The sequence below is a fragment of the Melospiza georgiana genome, chromosome 4 (assembly GCF_028018845.1).
Source record: "Melospiza georgiana isolate bMelGeo1 chromosome 4, bMelGeo1.pri, whole genome shotgun sequence".
Classification (NCBI taxonomy): domain Eukaryota; kingdom Metazoa; phylum Chordata; class Aves; order Passeriformes; family Passerellidae; genus Melospiza; species Melospiza georgiana.
Window position 1 is genome coordinate 15,108,086 of NC_080433.1, and position 22,817 is coordinate 15,130,902.

Below are 22,817 nucleotides of genomic sequence, written 5' to 3' on the forward strand. Positions count from 1 at the left end.
ATAACAGTCTCTGAAAAGCCTTGTGTTGAACCAGAACCACCTCTGCAATGGCTTATTTAAAATGAGAAGGAGTGTTGACAGTTCTCTAAGGGGATGCTCTTGTTCTTCTCAGACTCAGTGTTAGCAATCCCCATCCTGTCCCCACTTATGAACATGCCAGTGGGTATCTGCCCATATTGTGTGCAGTCTCATATTTGCCAGTGGGAGTGCAGTGGAATTAGGATGCAGGCAGTTTCCTTGGAATCTGAGATCAGGAACCTCAGGATGTTTCACCCCAGGGAGGTGCTGTGACAGCCAGAAATGCTGCCTTGATCTTCCTCCCTCCCCTCTGTACCAGGGTGGGATTTAGCCACCATGCAGCTCTGAATGGCCTTTTCAGTTGTATGTTGTTTTTTATTTGTGCAGTGTCTTCTTTATCTGTTTATTTATAAAGTGTATTTTAAACGACTGATTTGCCTGTGTGATTCAAGAGAACTAGGAATCAGCAAAAGGCTTACAAAGCTTACAGATTTTTGGACCCCTCTGCCTGTCACTAAGTGGTGCTCATGAAGTGCAGAAGCCTATTAAGGAGCCCCAGAATGGTGTGAGGATCTCTTAGGACTGATGACTTCTCCAGAACTGGGCTTCCCAAGCAGTAGTTGGGGTGTGATTCTCCTTTCTGCTCCCCACTCATTGTTATCCAATATCATGGGAAATCCTGGGAGCAGGAGGGGATGAGTTGTCCTGTTCTTCACGGGTAAAGCTGTATGGGAAAATTAATACACCTGGGCTTGGAGCTTTATTTGAAAACTCCTGCATGGCAAAGTATGAGTGAGCTGTTGTCAATAACATCTGACAGCTATTCTGGATTTTCCCTGCTGTTTACCTCTGAGATATACATCAGCTCCTCTCAGCCTGGTGTTGAAGTGCATGGAAACTACATGGACATGTCCAAACACCTCTCAACTCCAAAAGGAAAGTTCTCCATGTATAAGAGAATACTTTGGAAAACTTTTACATGCATTTCACCTTAAGGAACTGTAATTCTATAATTCTTTGCTGTAATATTGCAGGCTCTAGCACAGCCCATTCTTTGAAAGGTTGGGCATTCAATAATGTACCTCTGTTTTGAGAAAGATGTGCAAAAGGGAAACATTAGTAATTCTCAGCTATGTAGAGTTCTGTGAAACAGTTTTAATATCACAGCATAATGTACCTGGAGAACCCAAGCACCTTGCTGGTATTGCATTTAAAAACTTTCTTAAGTTATGTATTTTTCACTGTATGAACTTTCTTTTCATTGTTTCTGACTACTGATTTATAGGACTACTATCAATGGATTTTTATGAAATGGGGAATAAGATTCCTGTGGAAGACACACTTGAATTTTGTAGCGAAATATTTTTTGTGGAGAAATATGCAGCTAAATTTGCATCTCTTAAATAGAAAGCAGATGGGAGATCTTCACTCCTTCCTGAACCTGTGTCTGCAGACTGTTACTTCAGGGAGGATGCTTAATCAAAAGGAAACTTTTAACAGATGTGAGGTCTATTTTAAACATATCCAGTTTATTAACTCCCAAAGCATTTTCATAGTGATTCTCATTCCTCACATCCCCCTCTGCTGAAATGGGACTTGCTTCATCTGAGAAACAAGAGCTTCTATGAAGGATACAGGGAATTTTACAACAGCAAACAAAATAATGCTGGAATTGTCAGATGATTCAGTCATTACCAAAAAGAGATGAAAGTACCATCTATATTTGTATTTTTTATGCAGTCTCCTGTTTTCATATGTGGTTTTTTTTTTGCTCTCTATATTGGCAGAGCAATAACCAAAATATGGGCATGCCTTCCCCCTGTGCCTTTTGTACAGCTGGTGAGTCTGCTGGGGAAATGTCTCAGGATGCTCTTGGGATGAAAAGGTGCTATACCAATTGCTGAGATGCATCCTTATGGATGGCATGCCCTGTAAACTTTAAGTACCTCTGTTTTATGAGGTTTTATGTTTCTAGGTGTTCCAGCATGAATCTGGAACCAAGGCAGAGCAGCCTGGCTGTATCTGCTGGCTCTGATTTTTGAAGAATTGTTGTTCATTTCCACCTTCTCCTTCCTTTCCCCACTTTTCCTTCTCACACTCCTTTCTTTTAATGAACATGAAGCTTCCTCAACAGAAGAAAACAAGGACATGAATGCACTGGTGTCCTAGACTCAGTATAATCAGTTAACTAATATAATGTGAGAGTCTAGTGAAGTCTACACATTAAACTTCTATGAAAATATATTATTTTTCCTGGAAAAACACAGATTATTGAGTCTAGAATGCAGGCACTGTGAACAGAAATTTGTCTTGTGTATAGGTGGCAAAGAGAAAAATATTCTTTGGTTCCACTTGGTAGATCCAGTGGTACATAGATATTTTTTGTCTTCACCCTTTGGTTGCTTTTTCTGACTAACTAATTTATCACCATGTGGTGGTGACAGAGTCTGGCAATTGCATTACTGAGGAGATATAAACTCCATTGGCCGCTTTAAATGTGAATTCTCTACATGCAATAACCTCAGAGAGGCTGAATTTTTCAGATTGTGGATATGGACTTCATCAAAGCTGTTGTCCTTGTGACTGTCAATGTCTTGATTTTCAATCAAGTTAGCATAAATCCTAGAGCAGCATCCATTGTGTCACATGACTGTTTTGTAGCCATTGAACAGGAGACCATAAACCTGAACTATGGCACTTTTCCCACAGATTTATCACTGGGGCTGTGGGGAAAGAATCAGGTTTGGATTTAGTAGTCCCTTATGTTGTACAGGACTTAAAGGAATAAAGGATCAGAATTACAAAAGCATTTGTGCAGGAATTAGCTGAGGTACCAATACCACTACTATGCTTTCAAGGTATTATAAAAGCTCTTTTATAAGAGCTGCATGGTCATGTCTGAAGCTGGCATAGTGTCTGGCCTTTGTGCTTCTGAAAATTCCTGTAAATGAGCCTTTACCCCTCTAGAACCTAAAAATCAGGCTGATTGTTGTGGGCAATGTTTCCCTCTGTTGATGTTGCTCTCTTTGATGCTCAGTGCCACTTGGTGTCACCTACTCAGTCCCTTCCTCCCCCTGGAATGGTTACATGGATAAGTATGCATTAGCCCAAAGGTTTCATTTTTAGGGATGCAAAGTTCTTGTAAGTGTGTAGATCTACCAGTTCCTACAGGGTTTGTGTCTTTTAACTCTTTAAAGACAATCAGTGTTTATTAGGTGCTGTTACTCCTGTTTTGAGAGTGATGGGAATGCTTGGTCAGAGTGAAAATTGCAAAAGCCATTGCTCCTTTGTGTTTTCCTGGCTAGCATTGCTCTGCTTAAATCTTGGAATTTATACCTATATTTTAAACTATGCAGGAAGCTTTCAAGGCTGACAAAAGTTCCTAACCTAAATATAATAATATATAATTATTAAATAATTATACATTTAATATATAATTTTTGGGAATATATAATATATAATGTTTGGGAAATAATTTTTGTGACCGACAGCATTCGTTTTGTCTTTAAATAAATTTTTGTTGATTACTTTAGGATAGATTGAGGTTGGACATAAATTTTAGGTAGGTTTTTGGTAAGGAATTCAGATTACTGGAGTGTTCTGGGTGTGGATTGCTTTTTGCATCAGAGATTGCTGCTTGGAGCCCTGCCTGGCTTATGATTATATTGCACATACAGCACTTTGTAGTTACTGCCAGAGGTAACAGATTTTACTGCCAGTGTTTTCTCCATTACATTTTGATGCTGTCCAGCTCTGCTGGGAACCTCTTTGCAGGCTGTGGTTCTGGACTGTTGCAAGCTTAGGACATTAAATGTTTTCCTTTTGTCACTGGCCCAGATGTGGGCTTGAACATGGTCCAGGGGCAGCTCCAGGGGCTGTGCTTACTCCATGGCAAAGTTTGGTCTGACATTCACCCCTCTTACCAGAAATAGCATCTCAGTGTTACCAAGTAAAGGCCTGCACTGTATTACCCAAGTGAGCAAGGTTTGTCAGAATCCACCCTTTTAAATGGGAGAAGTTTTGTTTCTGGAGCAAAGCAGGGCTAGGGGAAATTGTGGCTGCTGAAAATGACATGTTTCTAATATATAAATATAAAATTATTATGTTAATATTTTAACTTGCTGTTTCCTTTCCTTGCATATTTATTATAAATTAAAATATTGGTCTGGAGTAGTTTCCCTGAGAAACAGGGAGTAGTTTTCCCTGAGAACATGACTTTTCTAAATTCCCATGTTCTTGTATGCGTAGATTGGATTCAGGAACTGGAGGAAAGAGACAAAGGGTATTTCAAAGGGTTAATGGAACAACTAGATTTTTTAAATCTGGTATAGGATGTGTTCATATGAGCTCCCTGTTTTCAGTACTGCTAGGCTGGTGGCCACTGATTTATTTATTTCCAAAAATATCTCTTTCAAATGGATGATATCAGAGAAAGTTAGTAAAGTGAAGAGGAAGCTGGAATTCCTTCTTTGGAAGATTTGGAGACACAAGTTTATTGTGATTCTCTTACCTTTGTGAGCTGACTTGTCTCCTCACACCAGTGTGGTAGGATTGGAACAATTGTGGGTGGGATGAGAACGCCCTCAAGGATATAAATGCGACCATTTTTTGCAACAATATCTGTTTCTTCCACTTTTTCTCCACTCACCAAGATTTGTCCCTATGAAACAATAAATTATTATTAATGATGAAGTGTTTTTAGCTCCTCAGTTTCTGATGATTTAATTTTAAATGTTTGAAATTACTTTCTAGTCATGCTTCTTTTGAATTAGCGATCTAATTTTTATTATGCTTGTTTATGCAAGAAGTTCACATATATTGTGTGTTTTCTTGAATACTGGTTTTCAACAGAGGTATCTAAAGTTTTTCTATGAATCTGCCCTGTCAGCCTGTGTAACTGGGCAATAAGAGACTGCCAAAATGGGAAAACTGCTGATGACTTCAGGCACTGATTTCAGTGGGTTTAAGCATGCCTTGGTGTTCTCTCTGACAGAGGAGGGGGAAAGTGAGAGACAGTCTGGGGTCTATCCAAATTCACAGGAGAGAAGTATAAAAAATATTTTTTTCTGCATTTACTCCTGCAGCTGCTCTGCCCTTACAAGAATTTTTATAGGTGCATCTCTACTCCAGAAGAGGAGGGAGCTAACCTAACAGATCAGCTTGGTTTTGCACAAGTACTGATGAATTAACACCATTAAAAATGTGTTCACTAGGTACATCAGGATCAGAGACTATAATATTACAGACAGAAAAAGAATATTTTTGTGCACACTGATAAGTGTTTAAAATTACTAAAATATGTAACAGAATGATTTTAACTAGATTTTTTTTTTTTAATAAGGCAGAGCATGAATGAGAATCATGAATCATTCCTGGACTGTGGAAAACCCTGTAGGCTGTTCTTGTATACAAATTATTTGCTCTGATCCTTTATAAAATTAATGTTAACAGTAGGTGGGGGTGAGAAGTTGAAAATTCCTCTGCTAATGCCTCCTCTATCCCTTTTTATTGTCCCTGCATGCAAAGTTGCCTCAATCAGAGTGAGCTGCTCCCAGGGCAGGGCTGTGACTTACAGTGCTGGTTCTGTTAAAGTGGATGAGCTGCTCTGCTGTGGTCCTGATGTGCTCTATGGAGACAAGGCTGGCAACCTCTAGCTGAAATAAATATAAATTGGTTGAGACAAGTGTAATATCATTACTCTTTTTAAATCCAGACAGATTTCACAAGAAAGACTTTCTTTGGGAAGAGGAAATTATTATCAATGTGACAATTTTTTTCAATTGACTAACCAGCTTGTGTAACAAAGTAAGTGCCATTAAATCATAGCTGAGCTTGCTGGTTCCTGCAGGTGAGGACCTTATTGCTCAAAAGAATATTAATTTTCCTTCCAATTATAACAACCAGTCTAATTAAAGTTAATATTTTTCTCTAAAAACGGCCCTGTTTGCATAGACCATGCTGGTACCACCACAAAAGAATATTAATTTTATTGCTCAAAAGAATATTAATTTTATTGCTCAAAAGAATATTAATTTTATTGCTCAAAAGAATATTAATTTTATTGCTTAAAAGAATATTTATTTTCCTTCCAATTATAACAATCAGTCTAATAAAATTTTATACTTTTCTCTAAAAATAGAGGGCTATTTTTGTATAGAGGGCTGTTTGCATCCACAGACCATTGTGGTGGTGCTGGTACCATGGAGGTACACGTGGTTCTTATGTTCCCACTCTCTGTGCTGGGAGTGACATCAGATTATACAAACTGAGCCTTCCATTAAGGACCCAGCTCCTTCCCCTTTCCTTCCCCTTTCCTTCCCCTTTCCTTCCCCTTTCCTTCCCCTTTCCTTCCCCTTTCCTTCCCCTTTCCTTCCCCTTTCCTTCCCCTTTCCTTCCCCTTTCCTTCCCCTTTCCTTCCCCTTTCCTTCCCCTTTCCTTCCCCTTTCCTTCCCCTTTCCTTCCCCTTTTCCTTCCCCTTTTCCTTCCCCTTTTCCTTCCCCTTTTCCTTCCCCTTTTCCTTCCCCTTTCCTTCCCCTTTCCTTCCCTTTTTTCCTCCCAACAGAGATTGGGGTGGGAATGAACTTCCCCCCCCCCAGGAAAAACAGGGGGCTTGCTTAGAGGATGCAAAAACCAGCTCTTTGTGAAAAACAGAAGACTGATTTTAGCAGAATAGGCTCAGAGGTAGCTCGATTTTAATGGCAGAAAGTCTTTTCCCTGCTCCCCATGCCTGCAGCCCTGACAATGCCCCTGCCAGTGGCTCCTGTCCCTGCACCCTGGGCTGGCAGAGCAGCTGTGCTCACCTCAGTGTTGGAGACAATGTGATATCTGACCAGCTCCAGCAGCTTCCAGGAACCCTGCCAGGGCACAAAAGAGACTGTTTAACCCAAAATGAGCCTCAGAAACCCAGTCTGTCTTGTGGAGTGGACATGGGGGTCAGAACAGCATCACTGGCTGGTGCACCAGAAACCTCTGGGTCAGTGTTCAGCTTGTGGCAGGCACCCTGGCCTTTCACACCCTCATCCCTACACCACATTTTATTTTGCCATGGGCATTCCATGGCATGGATCTGTTTTGGCACAGGCAGGAGATGTCCATGGGATGGGATACAAATATCCACCTCCTGGGACCCCACCAGCAGTGACTCCCATCCTGTGGGACCCTTGAGGCAGCTGATTCCATTGTCTGTTCCCACCAAGGGTGATGCATTTTAGGGGAGGCTTTGGGGCTGTGCCAAGGGTCTGTCCAGGCTGTGATGTCTGGGCAAAAGCAGGAGCCTGGTGTAGAGGAACATCATCCCTGTATGGGATGGGAGACTCCAGATCCTCTTCCTCTCTAGGTGTTTTGATCTTTAATTGATAAAGATGGCTTTCAGCCTTGATCATAAGAGCTAATTTAGATGAATGCTGGACAATGCATGTATGAATTTCCTGTCTGAGAAAGATTTGCCTTATGGAAAGACTGTACCTCTGCAGAAAGCAGGTAATCCAGAACCTCAGCTTTCATGTTACTCAGAGCCTTGTTGCTTGGAACAAAGACTGTGTAAGCCTGGTTGTCCTGCTGTAAATCCATTCCTAGGCCAGTTTTCTGTTTTGGTTTAAAAATAAAAGGGAAATTACATATCAAGAACATCTGAAAGTAGCCTTATGTAATTGCTTTAATGGATTCTTACCTCTATCAAAGATGTAAATTGGCTGCATCTTCCATTAGCCTGAAGTAATGACATAATAGTTTTCTGAAGTAGGATAAAAGTAAGATTTGTTTTAGTTGGGAATATGAAATAAGTGCCAGCTCTTATGAGACATTTCTTGAATTACTGTGTGAATCTCACTTGTTACAGGTCGAATACATCTCATTTGGGGGCCTGGTAGTGCTTGGAAATGATTGAGATGGAAGCACTTTTTTCCTGGTTCTATGCTGTAGCATATAGTTAGATTTTGTCATTTTTTGTCATTTTATAGTTAGATTTTGTCATTTTCCTGAAATATTGGGTGGTCACAGGAAACACAGCTCTATGTGTATGGGGAAAGAGTTTTTATCTCTTCATCCTCAGCACAAAAAAGGTAGAGGAGTAAAATATTTGAAAAATACAACATTAGGAAGGGAACTTTTAAGGAAGCATGATAAGCTGGGCACCAAAACCCCAAAGCATTTAAAATCACCTTTTTTTTTTTAATATTAGCCGTTGGGGGGAGAAATCTGTTATCTGTACAGATGTTCCTCCTTTTAGTGTGTATGATTCTGGCATTCAGTGAAATTCACTGATCATGACTGCCAGTTTTCCAGGGAACCAACCAGATGCAGTGAGAACATCCAAACCCTCCATGGTCCAGCTTGGCAGAAGGGTGAATTTGGTCTGCTTTCTGTGGAAATGGTGTCCTTACCTTTCACTTTGAATATTGCTTCTGTGGCTGATGTGCAATGGCTCAGTAGAGTTTGTTTAATATTTGTCAGTCACCCTCCTTCATCTCCACACCACGTGAAACTATTTTAAGAGAAATTTTGACATTGCATGTCTGTAACTTATTGCTCACCTCTTTGCTGCTCTCAAATGTTGGCTCCACGTTGTCCATGGCTTTGTCAATAATGTGCAAAATTCCATTGGAAGCAATAATATCTCCCTGCAAAATTTTTCCTTTCCCCCTTCCTCCTTGGATTCTAATCCTTAATTGTTTATCCTGAAAGAAACCAGGCAATGGATAATGAATTCTTTATTAGGAAATGACAGCAGAGTGTGTACACATGTTGAATTTACTCTAAGACCCCTTCTTGTTGTCAACACCTAAAAAATTTAAATCTGGGGAGGTTGAGATTTCTTCCAATGCTTATCAAGGAAATGGGAAAAAATCCTTTGGATAAGGATCACATTCTTTTGCTTCAGGACAGCAAAATTCAGAACGGAAACAGAGGCGGGCCCTGAGGGGAATTCAGTGTACCTGAAAGTGTTGTGGTGACTGCTTGTAATAAAAATCTGTCAGGAAATGATTTAAAATATTGTTGCACTGGAAAGGTCTGCTCCTATTATCTTGTGGGGCTCTAACCCATTTCCTTATGTTCAACGTATGTTTAAAACAACAAAATGTTGCTGATTCTGCAGTGTACTGAAGCCTTCAGGAAACAAACAGGGCTCAGACAGCAAGGATATTTTCCTGTTATAAATAGAGTGTACTCATTGAACATACAAAATAGATATTTCCACTCAGATGCCACTGATCTACTGCAAAGCATGAGAAGTACTTGATTGATAAGAATTACCTATTTATTAAGTAATTAATTAATTAAGTACTTATTTATTAATATGAGAATTTATTGATAAGAATTGATAAGATTGATAAGAAGTAGTGCCAAGTCACTCAGCACTGATGCATGACTAAAGGTAACTTTTTTTTTTGCTGGTTTTAGTGGGAGCTTTGATGCCAGGGAGGTTTCAAGTTTGATTTGAGTTCCTTGTGGCCATGGCTGTGGTTTTTCATAATTCCATTTATCTTCACCCTGATGTCTCCCTGCAGAAAGATCTTTCCTGCTCCTTGTGAAGGGAACAGAGAGCACTATACCTGCTGTGGGAGGCTAAAAAGCCACTTACCTTTTCTCCCTTTGATATCTCTCCTGACTTGCCAGTCAAAGTATATATTATATTACCATTAGTCAAGCTAGTGGTGTTCAGTTGACCTGCAATAATATGGAGTTTAAGGAAGTACTGGGCTTTCTGTTTATTTTTCAGAAGATCCTTTACCTAGAAAAGCAGAGGAATAGAAATTTATTTCAATGCAGGTTTTATCTAAAAAAAACAAAACAAAAAAAAAAAAACCCACAGTGAATGCTTTTTTGCTCTCTTCAGTTGTTACATTCTGAAATGACATATTTTATCATAAAGTGAGGTGATGAGGTCTGAAAAAAGTGGAGACTCTCTTGGTTTTGGTTCAGCTCACATTTTATCCTTATGTCCCTTCATGAGCAGCAGGTGCCTCCAGAACTGTCCTGATGACAGTGGAAAGAGCTACTTAAATGTCAGTCTCTTTTTTTGATTTTTCACTAAAGCCATTATTTTTTTATTCCCCTTATGACAAAGGTGGCCTGCAGGCCTTGCTGCTGACAATTCAGATCTTAGTCCAACCCCTGGTTCAGCTGAGTGAGAAGACTTTGAGCATGGTCATGTTAAACAATCCAAAACTTAGCTTGGGGTATCATAGTGTTCCACCCTAACTCACCAAATTATTTTGTTTTTCTTTAAAGTGGGAAAAAGGTGGCCTGTGGCCCCAGATTTAAATGTGACTGGAAGTGTACTAGAGCAAATTGTTTATATCTGCTGAATCAAAACACAACACAGACGAGATTTCTGCAGAAACCAAATCCCCCAAATGTGAAACCTTTCCTCTTGTTTACTTACATTTGTGCCTTTGAGTCCCTTGTTTGTTGGTACAAGCACAGTAAATGGTCCCAGAGTGCTCAGCTGCCATTCATAGGTATTTTCTTATGAGAAGAGGGAATAAAAAAAGTTTAAATGCCTATTGAAAACCTCATTTGCCAAAGGGACTGTGCAAAGCTGTGAAGGGAGAATAAGCAATAATAGTATCTGATTATTAAATATTAATTTAAGGTTCTAAGGTGCAAGCCATTAAAAGATGAGAAAACAGATGGGGATGTGAAATACAGGCGCTGCTGCACATTTGACACAAAATGAGGCAAAACATTCAGGATGCTTCTGGCAGCCTGGATTCTGTGGCATGCAGGCCAGAGCAAGGACACAGAACCAGCAGCTTCTTAGGGGAACATTTAAATCAATTCAGTCTCTATGGGGTAAGAAATATGCAGCTGATAACCTGCTGGTACTGCAAATATCAGGTAATCAAAACTAGATGCACTGAAAGTTAATTAGGATTCATGTACTACTCAGAGGCTATTTCTGTATCTAGGGCAGCAGCAAGAGAGACCACTGGTTCTTCAGCTGAGGGCATTGAATATTTCTGATATTCAGCTCTTTTTCTAGAGGCATAAAATCAGAACTGAAAAAATCTTTACAGTTGTTACAGGTATATTGTACAGCGAATGTATCTCAAAATTAATATGCTGTCCTACAAAACATCTGTAAATTCTTAGCTTTTGGAATACATCAGTGTGGAGTGAACATGTTTTAAGTTAAGCTGGTTAGTGGTTAATGTGTCTTTGTAGCTTCTGGCAAGTTGATCATATGGCACATTTATGTCCAAAACTTAACCAAAGCACATGAAATCTGGGTTGTTGTTAGCTCAGCAGGCTGGGCACTTTTCAGACATGTGAGGAGAAATGCACAGAGAAACTGCACCTGAACTCTCAGTGCTGAGCCAATGCATATTGATCCTCAGCACTGAGCATGAAAAGCTCTACCAGGTTTTGACCTTGGCCAGCTATGGGGGATTCTTATTCCTTCTGTTCAGGAGTTCATGGTCTTTATTTTAATTACTGGGCTCTGTGGGAATGAGGAAATTATATTAAAGAGAAGGATTCCCCCCCCCCCCCCCCCTTACATTTACAAGTTAAAGTCCAAGATCCAGCTCAATTCTAGCAGTGTTTGTTCATACCTCAAATTTTTGGCCATAGAGAAGATGATGAAGGCTGTTAGGTTGTTCAGTCCACCAGGTAACTGGGAATGCCAGTGGTTTTGGTGGACTTATGTGTGCCATTCTAGGCAAAATCTTTCTCCAAAACACTGGCGGCAGGGAGAAGTGGGGTAACCCCACTTGTCACACTGTGGGGCGAAATCCACTGGTGATGTTAAATGATGTGTGAGTGGTTGTGGAACATGTTTAGCACTTCTACAATATTCTTGCACTCTGCATTCATAGTGTGAGGAGCAGAGCAGCTTCAGGTGGTCTGAGGGGCTTTGCAGTGGGCAGCATGTGTGCTGTCATGCTGGAGGGCAGACAGGAGGATCAGCTCCCTGGGCTCTGCTTTTGTTCATTTACTCACTGAACCTCCACAGCCTCCCAAAAAACTCACTTCTTTACCAAACCAGGGCACTCACCCATGAGCAGGAGGCTGGATGTCAGCTTGCCCTGCCACTGTCCTCCCACTTGTGCATTCAGCTCCTGGAGGCGCTCCACGATGTTCCCATGGCACACAAATCCATTCCCCACAGAGCCCTCCTGGCACGTGCACCTGGGGAGGGATTGGCATTTCAGCTGTGCCTCTCAATAAACTGGCACCAGGTGTCACCTGCTCCTCCTCTGAAGGCATTTCCAGGAAACACTGGTGCACTGGGGTTAATTCTCTGCTTTTGCAAGCTGTGAAGTGTGTTAGTGGGCAGGAGACAGCAGTGTTTGGCTTGCAGGACCTTTGGATAGAGGCAATATGCAGCCTCTGTTTCCAAAAGTGTTGTGGCTGCTGGAGCCCAGAAATCTACTGAATTTACCTGTGGGGGGATAGAATGTAAGAGAATAGAGATAGTGCAGAAGGCAATCTCACCCCTGAGGAGTTGCAGCTGTACTAATCACCAAAGATTAGGAACAGCCCTGCCCTTAACAGGCCACAGCTGGGTCCAATGAGGATGAGTGCTATAAAAGAGTGGATTAGCTGGGTGAGGAGAGGTGGAGTTTGTTGGCTGTGTTGTGAGGAACTGCCCATGAGAAATCACCAAGAAGGCATGGAACTTTTGCAAATAAGATAAGAACACCTATTCTGTTTGTGGATGAGAGAGCAGAGAATAAATGTGTCAAGTGTGGCTCTTGCAGCAGGGAGTCTGTTTTGTGAAGAGCTCACTCATGGGATTTGGCAAGATTAATGGTAGTTAAGGGAGGTGATAGTGTAGCCACATTTCTCTTCACAGAGAAAAGCAAGGCGCAATTCTTCCCTAGAATATTTCTGAGATTCACATTCTCTGAGCCTCAGAGAAGGGAAAAACAATTCTTATCTCATTTGCTGTGCCCGTGTTTGTGCAAAAGTAGAATGCAATATGGACATTGTTTACCCAAAGTGATGGTGTTTGTTTCCTTGGCCTATTAGGGCCAAATGTGTGTATGTGTAGAGACTGTGGGCTGACAGTCACAAGATTTTGTGCAGTTGTGTGCAGTGTTGAGTGCCTGGCAGATTCTGTTTAGATGTAATGTAATATAGTATACAATAATATAGTATAATAAATTAATTAATTAGCCTTCTGATGAGATGGAGTCAGATGCATCATTCTCTCCTCCTCGTTGGGGGCAAAAATATCTTCTGTAAGATAGCAGCTCATCAATCCGTGCAATAGCTGCATTGGTTTTGTAGAAAAAGTTTTTTTTCCTTTCAACACAACAAAGTGGTGGTTTGTTACCCTGCCCTTTAAGTAATGCCACCATTTTGGGCATTAATACTTTTATTTTTAACATTATATTTTTTTTCTGCTGTAGCACAAAATCTTGTGATTTTTTTAGATGTAGGTGTTGCTGCTGCTGTGTCTCTTCTGAAAATGGAATTATTCTGTAAACAGCATCTGATATGTAACACCCTGTCTGTTTCCTGGGGACTCCAGCCTGTGGGGGTACCAGTGGGCTGTGCCTGGCCCAGTACTCTGGGTGCCTAAAGCAGACCCAGGTCACAGTGCCCATGAAATGGACAGACAGACACTGGATTAACCGTGCCCTTCCCAATTAAGTCTGCAGCATGTTCAATATTTATATAAGCTCTAACCACAATGGTTCATCTCTCTGGATATTTGTTTCCTAATGGCATCACTGGAGAAGGAACATTACTGAGATGCCCTTTCTATAATTGCTCATTTGTATGTGCTGGTTGTTAAAACCCCACCTCTGCCCCTCACGCCCCACAGCAGCACCAGCCAGATGCCAGACCCTCTCCTTCTTCCCATCTCTGGTCTCTGCTGCAGCTGTTTCTCCAGTGAGAGCAATGTTATTGGAAAGTCCCAAGTCCCTGCAATCTGGGGAGCTGCATACAGGCTCAGAGGAGCATTGAGATTTTGGCCAAGAGTGTCAAGCTTTGACTTTGTTCCTGGGTAAAAATGGCAATCTGAAAGCAACCTAAATTCTCAGGATGCTATTCTGAGGGTGAATCCACTTCTTTGTAAGGGGATCTCTTGAGCAGAGAGAGCATGACTGTGGAGCCTGGATGAAGGGTTTACAGCTGGGAGAGAGGGGCAGCTGCTCCTTGGGAGCTGATCCATTTTTTCTGGTGGGGCAAATATTGCTGAATTGCTGTAGGTAGCTCCCTTCCCCTTCTGAACAGAGAGGAAAACAACTGAGGCTTCAAAGGAGCTGAGAAATAGCAAAGTAGAAAAAAGGAACTACCCTTAAATATGGCACAAATCAGATCCAGGTTTCAAAATAAAGCTCTCTTCTCTTTTTCATCCAATGTTCATAAAGAAGCAGGTGTTTAAACATAATGACTTTTTGGCTATCATTTCTGGGGGCACAGTGAACTGCAGAAATGCCTGCATGGTTTGAAACTTCTCTCCTAAAGGCAAATATTGCTCATAACTGAGTGGGCATGCAAGTGACATAGCTTGGATTTGTGTGCCAAAGGAAAGCATTGAGCAGTTACAGATTAGCACCTATTGCATGGGATTGAGCTCTTCCACCTGTGTGCTTCCTCACTCCTTCTGATGGAGAAATTGATTTTCTGTGGCTGGGCATGGGGAAAACCAGCAGGACTGGAAAAGAAGGGAACTCTCACCACTTCAGCTTATTCAGGGAAGAAAAAACTCTATTTCTCTGGAAGAGGAAAGCTCAGCTTTTTGTCTCCATTTTACCAAAACCCTCTATAATATGATAGAGTTTTGGTTTATGAAGCTACTAATTTCCACATTGAAGACCTAGAGGAAAAATAAGAGTGGCATTAAGAGAAAATAATAGAGTTTAACTGGCAGTAGGGCAGCTCTCCTTGGAAACCAGAGAGGTTATGATCTAATATGCAGTGTAATTCTGCACTGGTTGGAGCTTCATAGCTCCTGGGCAAGGCTGAATGTGATCACTGTGCTGAAGCTACAACAGAGAAAGGGTCAGCACTCATTCAGGAAAAATCTGCATGGGAACATAAGACAAAGGCAATTGTGATTTTTGAGGAGTTTGCTGTGTTATAGTCACAAATCAAAGGTTTGGGGTTTTTAAATCTTTGCCTGTATGAGAGATTTATTCCTGTACAAATAATTCAGTTCTGGAGAAAGTAGAACTGTCTGTGTGAGGAATAATAATAGCACAACTGTATCCTTCAAAAGAGCAAAGCAAAACAGAAATAGAAAGGAAACAATGCAGTTTTGTGGCCTCTGTTATATCTCTGTGTTTTAGAAAACAAACAAACAAAAACAACCAAAAAAGCCCTCCCAAAATACACTTAAAATCTGAGATGCAGCCAAAATGCAGTCTGTCACTTATCAGATCATATTTTTTGTGCCCACAGTTACAAATTAATGTTTTTCTTTTTAAAGTTCCTCTTTCATAAAAGCATTTTCCTTAGCTCAAGTTTTATTTCAATCCCACTCTATTCTTCTGTACTTTTTTTGCCATTAAATATCTTTAAATAGATGATGTGCAGAGAATTTTTATTGTTCTATTCCATCCCCAGTAATAAATTTTTAATTTTCTCATTCTAAGATTCTCAAAACTTTCTCAGCTTTCAAAAATTGTTTTACAATGGTGAAACAGTGACTAATTAGGGGAAAAAAAACCTCCTGATTTGGAATTTTATTTCAAAATTTCAGCTGCTGTTGTGCAGTATGGCAGTACTCTATACTAAGTGTTGTGTGAGTCTGTAGTGAGCAGTTTGCATAGCATGTTTTGCTGTAGAAGAGAGAGAGGGGACATTCTAGATAAATTTCTTTGAAATGCACAATATCTGATGCAGAAGTGATGATGGTATTACCCAGCCAGGAAAGCTGCATGTTGACACAAGGGCTGGCAATGAGAATATTCTCCTGAGAGAATGCTTTCTGTCCATGGATCTAGGTGATAATTTGTTCCTAACTTACAATAAATGGCCTGTATTGTCCTTCATGTTCAAGCTCTCAGCTCCCAAAAACTGTTGTTTCAGGCACTTTCACCCAGTGCCTGTCATCACTGGGCTACAGAAACATATAAACCAAATTCTGTGTTTTAAGAGAGCTTTGTAGAGTTTAGTGCCACCTGTGCCTTTTTCCTAACATCCATGCACAGCAAAATGCAAGTCTGCCAGAGGTTTTGCAGTTTCCCCTTTGCCTGACTCGAGGTTTTTAGCAATCTGCTGGGGTTGGTGTTGCTTTCACAGCCTGGGGGGCAGATTCCCTGGCTGTATCTGAATTAGTGCACTCAGAAGGGGCAGGGCTCCAGTGCTAGCCCATAATTAATGCTGATTAATTTTCAGCATGCTGCCTGGTGTGTTTCTGGCCCACACCAAGGAGCATTTTCCCTGGCAGTGCCCAGGGAAAGCATGTGCCAGGGACTGCTGCCAAGAGAAAGTTACTCTGTTTTGGAAGAGACTTTAGCTGTGAGACAGACAATGCTGCTTGCCCTGAGGAGGGGAAAAGAGGTTTTGGCCCCTTTTATTTATTAGTGTAGAAATGACCTCTGAGTGCTTTAAAAATAAAACTTAATAGGTATTAGCAAATGGCCTGCTGAAATCTATCACTGTGTTAATGGCCCTAACCCCATTAAATCTTGTAATTTGTCCTTGATAAAGAAGCCATTAAAGATAACTTCAGGAGGTGTCCAGCTACAGGACTTGTTTTAGCAGCCTATTTACTAGGGAAGGAGGGTGAAACTGTGGAAAAATTTCAAAAGCAAAAAGACTCACGTAATCTGCCCGGGTGCAACTGTTGAGCATTTGGCTTTTTTGTGGCAAGTGTTGTTTGTTTCACAGCTGTCCATCATGCTGCAGCCTTTCCCAGGTACAAAGTTGGTATAATGCTCCTTGCATTCACAGTGGGACTAAATCAGAAGGATGAGAGAGGGGAGAGAAAATTAGCAGTGCACAAATTGTGGATTTCAGCATAATTTCTGAAATGAGGGCTTGCACACAGTGTCTTAGTTAATCACCTGGTGAGTTCAGACACAAATGTAAAGCTTGTATTGGTACACACCAGCCTCTGTTTCAGCCATGTGCACTTCACTGAGACATGACCATGAACTGCAAAAGAGCCCTGAATGATCAAGTCTCTTTTTGGCTCTTCAGGGTACCCAAGAAAACCAGGCCTTTTGAAGCCTTGCTATTTTGATGGTGTGAGTTTTACACACAAAAATTGGAGCCAGTTCCCAACACCATGAATAATAAGTAGTCTTTGTAAAGTGCAGTTCATTGATTGTTTTCAAAGACTCAGATTGCTTCTTTCCTAAACAACTCAAATTTAGACATGTTTATGTATTACCAGTATAAGGACCCTGCTGATTCTACAAGTCCCCTGTGTCAGAGAGACAGAATTTAACAGGGAGAAGATTTATTTCTGTTGCCTCCATTTTGGGAGGGCAAATCAGAGTCAAAATAGTCACAGAAAAAACAACACTATTGCCTTCTCTATTTTCAGAGAGGAGCTAAAAGGACTCCCTCCTGGTCAACAGCAGGGTTTAGGGTAAAGTTAAGAGCAGCATTTGAATTCCTTGGGAGCTGTTTCCATACCCCCATGGCTTCTTTTTGGAGAGGAAGCATTATTTCTTTTTGGGCAGTCACACTGACCTTTCCTGGCCCATCGTAGATGCAGGTGCTGGACTGTGCAGGGCAGCCCCCGTGTGCTGCCTGGCAGGGGTCTATGGGCAGGCAGATTTCACCATCCCCTGTGTAACCTTCTCCACAGGTGCACTTGTGCTGGTTTGGCCCCAGGTAAACGCAGTCGGCGTTAGGATCACAGACCTTGCTGGAGCACGGGTTGATAGCTTGTGAAGAAAGGAGAAAAGTAAATGAATCATTGCCCACTGTTCTAAAAGTGAAGACAAGGGTTTACCAGAGCACCTCCATGCCAAACAAAGCCTGGACAGACTAAACTTTTCACAACAGCCAAGTCTGAAGTGTTATGGCCGCGTGGAGATGGGAGGGAGGAATGTGTTTATGCTAACATAGCAACCAACTGTTTGCTTTTGAGCAGAAATGATCTCTTAACCTGGCAGATCGAGCTATAAACAGATTAAAGCATGTAACGTGCTCATTAAAATATCACAACTATTTCCTTGTTCTCTGCTGGGTTTTAACTAGAGAAGGTCAGGTGGGAGGTACGAGGTCTGTGCAAGCTTCAAGCACATGTTAGATCAGTTGGAAAATATTTCTCAATACAATAGGCCTTCACTGTTTTCTTTCCGGTAGTTTAACAACATAATGGCATCATTTCAGCTCTGTGGAAAGCTGTCCAGCAGGTACTTTGGTCCTCCACACTCTTCTGCTTTCAGGATGGCACTAGAAGCTCACTAGTTATTTTCATGAACCATTTTTTTTTGAGGCAATAGCATTGCTTGTTCTTTTTAAGATCGAGCAGTGCTTGGAGAGCATCTTCTCACACCTCTGTGTCCATGTTAGGTTACAGTTAAGCAAATATTGTATCTAGAAGGTGGCATGCCTTGGAGACACCTAAAAAGTGATGCTTCTCACTGTTTTCCCCTCTTTTCTCCCTTGATTTCCCCTCAGCTGAGACTGATCTGAGCCAACCTCTTCTAAATTGTGCTTCCAGCATTAGTTTAAACAATATTCTTTGTTGCAATTAGTCTAGAAAGAAGGACTGGTACCATAAGACATAAAGTGAGTAGGGAAAAAAAAATCTGACTCTTAAACAGTTAATTTGGGCATTGAATGACAAGTTGAGTCTATAAAGACACCTCTAAGGTAGATTTTACCTGTAGCTGGGATGCTATCAGCTTTGTTTCATGAAAAACAGGAGGGCCAAAATGAACTTTACGTGTCTGTAGAGCTTGTGCTTGCTGATGGAGCTAAGCTGTCACAGAATGGATGCTGAATAAATACAAGCCCTTGGTTGCTGTTGTTAGGGAAGCAAGCTCTGAGGCTGAGCTGTACCAAGCAGAGGGATGTGAGAGCAGTGGATTTGTAAGCACTGATGACCCAGTACCCACCTAATGTGTTTCAAGGGAGTTGACTAGCTTTAGTCTGATTGCATTTAGTCTGCATGGACTGTAACTAGTTGGCAATTGGATGGATGGGCTTCTGAAGTACATTTTAGGATTTTGTTTCTTCCTGAAGGAATGTAGGTTGTCCTTTGCAATACCAACCCAAAACAAAAATTAGATGGCGAGATGTGGCTCAAAAACCACATTCCATATCTGAGCTATAACACTAATGGTGGCGTATTTAAAGAACTGGGACAGACATGGGAATTACTCACGTTCACATCGGGTACCGTCCCCGTGGAAGCCGGGCAGGCAGGTGCATTCCAGCTGTTTTCCATCCTCCCCTGAGGCAGCACACCTGGCGTGGGCAGGGCACCTCAGTGCCTCGCACTCTGCTATGGCTGAAGGACAGGGGGACAGGTTAAGCTGTGCCTGCATGCTCTCAGTCTTTGAGCTCTGTGTGTGCAAACCCAGGGCACTGGGAATATTTCTCTGCTCTGGGGTGCCCTGACCCCCAGGGGAGCACTGACTTTGACCCTCATTCATGGAGAAAGTTCCCTAGACTTCAAGATAGACCAGAATCCACAAAAGTGTGTAATAGATTATAGAGAGAGTAGTGTAGCTGTATCAACTGGTGAGAAATTTAGGTTTTGGGATTTTTAGTATGTTGTGGATGGAAGCAAGATGGAGGGCACAGGGCTCCTCTCCTCACACAAGCACCTATGAACTAACATTACATTATACAGCCTGTTAATCACCACCATCAGCCTCCAATGACTTAGGCCGACATACTACCCAAACAAAGGCCTAACCCCTTGAGCATCCACTGACCAATCTCCTCTCCTCTGCCAGTGCTCTCATGCTGACTCCTGCCCCGCATGATCATGGCAAGCCAAAACCACCTAGAACAAGAACCTGGGTTTCTTTTTCATGCTTCTTCTTTCTTCTTCCTGGGTTTGGGTGGCATTTTGTAATTGGGCGGAAAAGTCTGCATTGCAGCAAAGTCTGCATTGGGGCTCTTTGGGATCAGTTATTAGGTTAGAAGGGAAAATAATCTAAGTGCCAATTCTTAGTTGGATAGTTATTCTTAAAAGACCTTGTAACAAGAGATTGTTGGCCATTTTGTGCCTTGCTGCCGAACTCATGGTTGTGAGACTTTTTTACAGATAAGAAATAATCAACACCTGAGTCCAAGCATGAACTACTGTGTCAAGTGCCTTCAATCCAGACCCACAGAAACCAATAAGGTTCAGCCTGTGTTTGGTTGCTCTTGCATGACTAACCTGAGACCAATTCATCCTCACCAGTCCCACCTGTATCCCAGCTGTTGAAGACATCTCCTGTAGAAAACGTTACTTACGCTGGTCACAGAGGAGCCCTTTGTATCCAGACAAGCAAGTGCAGCTCCCATCCCCTGCAATCCCACTGTTGCACACTCCGTGAATGCAGCCACAAACTGCAGGGAGAAATGGAATTGCTTTGCTGAGCAAGGATGGTGCTTGGAAAGCCACCATTGCTCATAGCAAGGTGTGTCCTGGCTAGCAGCTTTGGCCAAACCAAGCTATGACCTGAGGCCTGAATTTAGGGTGAGGTGATCAGTACTCGCAGTTGCATACATCAATAAAAAACATGAATTTTTGAAGGCTGTTAACAGCCCCAAGTCTGAAAATCTGCAGAACACACACTGTAAACAACACTTGTTGCTAATGTCATAAAACTTGCGAAGTTTGAGAAACAATCTGAATCCAAAATGGGATATAATGTGTAACATAGACCTCTTTATTATCAGTTAACCTATTGTTTGATTTGCTTCAACTCTGTATCTCTCATGAACCCTAAGAAGAGATGAGATTTAAGACCTTTGTTTTCTCCTCCCTAAACAGAATTTATTTAGTTAAAAGCATAATTTATCACTGTAGAAGTCTCAGACTTCTCTCTTCCTGTAGTATCTCATTTCTGGTTATATTCTGGTTATAAACCCAGTGACAGTATGCGCACAAGGTGGTGCATTCACAGTCCAGGCAACTACGAGACCCTTGAAAAATAATTTTTGAAGCCTTAAGTATTCTGAAAAAGCTTTATAACTGCTTGAATTATGGTAATGATGCTTTTTAAAAAGGACATTCAGAGTTACACTTGGTAAAGTCCAAAAGAGGTGCAGAATTGTATTGCCAACTTCATGTTTAAGCTGCAGTGATGTAGCATATCCTCTTCCCCTTAAAAACATAGCTTGTGTTCATGCAAATTACCTGCACTAATTAACAACCTCCTACCTATCTTAATAGACATAATAAAATAAAATAGACATGAAAACCAGGAATGTCTAAGGTATTACTGAAAAGCAGCCACAAATGAGCACTGTTTATATTTTATTAATTTTAGAACACTTGGAGGAGCTCAAATATCTGACAGCTGAAGTATAATATATTGCTTAAATTAATATGTAATTGAATCCTCCAGTAACAACTTGAAAAATAATTACATTTATGATATTAAATGCATTCAAGTACCTTATTTTCATGAAAATGCTGGCTCAGTTACATTTCTGTGTATCAACACTGGCATCCAGTGGACATCTGATAGAAAAAGGGTCTTTGAGCCAGCAGTGGTGTAGGATTAGTGGAGAAAGGCTGACACAGATTATTTAAATTGAGACCCTTTGAGACTCCTCAAAAATAACATTATGTAGATCTTGAGGGAAGAAAAGGAGTTTTTACTTTGAGATAAGCAACTACTACAACTTAAGAATAAGACTATTTAATTTTTTTTTCAGGCAGTTTTCTGGTTTTTCAGCATGATTTTCAGCAAGGGTCAGGAAGGTAAAGTAGCAGAGACCATTAAGAAGCAAGCAAAAGTGGAAAATGTTATGTGCATATATACACTTGTGATACATAAACGTTTTAGAAAGTGTACCTGGCTTCAATTGCTCCTTCAGACTTCTACTTCTGATAGATGTGTGGCTAATCAGCGAATTCATCAACCACCCAAACCCCAAAACTAAAATAAACACATCCTTTATCACACTTTTGACAGAACTGTGGATCTCCCTGGCACAAAATAGAGCAAAGAGATCTCTTTCCTTTCCCCATTTTGTTCTCTGAGGCAGACAGCAGCTCTTACTGGGAACTCTTTGGGCCCTCCACCCATTTCACTGTGATTTCTTATAGTCTGAATACAGCTTTCACTCCCTTCTTTTCCCTAATCAAATAAAGCGAGTTCAAATTTACCTGATGTGCAGTCAGGACCAAATAAATTGTCTTCAGCACATTTTTCACAGGCTGTCCCACCAAATCCTTTCTGTGAATCACACAATGGAAATCAAAACTTAAGTTTCTCATCTATCTCTATACAGACTCATATATGCTTAGCAGGTTGAAAACAGCATCTTTTGCTGCCAAAAAAAAACCTCCACGACAGTTTCAATCAATAGCTACCACAATCTAGAAAACATTGTCTTTTGAACAATCTTTCCCCCACATCTTTTAAAAAAATACTTTGTAGATCTTCAAATCAGGTGTTCTAAATATCAAGGTAGCAATAAAATACAATAATCAAGCCTAGCGTACAAATCAGGCTTACAATTGTTGGGTTGTAATTTCTGGCTGCTTCTATCTCTGTCTCTTTTTCGTATGTACCCAGAAGAGTATTTTTGATGTAAAGTAAGGATGAACCAGTAGAGGGGGAAGTAAAAAAGATTAATTTTTTTAAACTAAAAATCTGTTTGCCTGAGGTTAAGCACTACACCTTGCACTCTCAGCAAAGGAACAGTGTATGGAGAGTATTGCCCCATGTATAAGTTCTTTCTATTTAGGGGCAAAAGTC

At 41.1% G+C, this 22,817-nt stretch overlaps 1 protein-coding gene across 1 annotated transcript in view; it reads right to left on the reverse strand.

Moving 5' to 3' along the window:
* The window catches only part of STAB2 (stabilin 2), a 79,936-nt gene that overhangs the window by 49,305 nt on the left and 7,814 nt on the right, over positions 1–22,817 (reverse strand). The window contains exons 5-18 of the mRNA XM_058022797.1: positions 22,223–22,292; positions 20,356–20,451; positions 19,271–19,396; positions 17,623–17,819; positions 16,747–16,880; positions 12,017–12,150; positions 10,403–10,485; positions 9,599–9,748; positions 8,550–8,693; positions 7,688–7,750; positions 7,483–7,602; positions 6,819–6,872; positions 5,592–5,672; positions 4,529–4,678 (exon numbers count right to left, since the gene is read on the reverse strand). Coding sequence (XP_057878780.1) covers positions 4,529–4,678; positions 5,592–5,672; positions 6,819–6,872; positions 7,483–7,602; positions 7,688–7,750; positions 8,550–8,693; positions 9,599–9,748; positions 10,403–10,485; positions 12,017–12,150; positions 16,747–16,880; positions 17,623–17,819; positions 19,271–19,396; positions 20,356–20,451; positions 22,223–22,292 — 1,602 coding nt within the window. The remainder of the gene's footprint in view (positions 1–4,528; positions 4,679–5,591; positions 5,673–6,818; positions 6,873–7,482; positions 7,603–7,687; positions 7,751–8,549; positions 8,694–9,598; positions 9,749–10,402; positions 10,486–12,016; positions 12,151–16,746; positions 16,881–17,622; positions 17,820–19,270; positions 19,397–20,355; positions 20,452–22,222; positions 22,293–22,817) is intronic.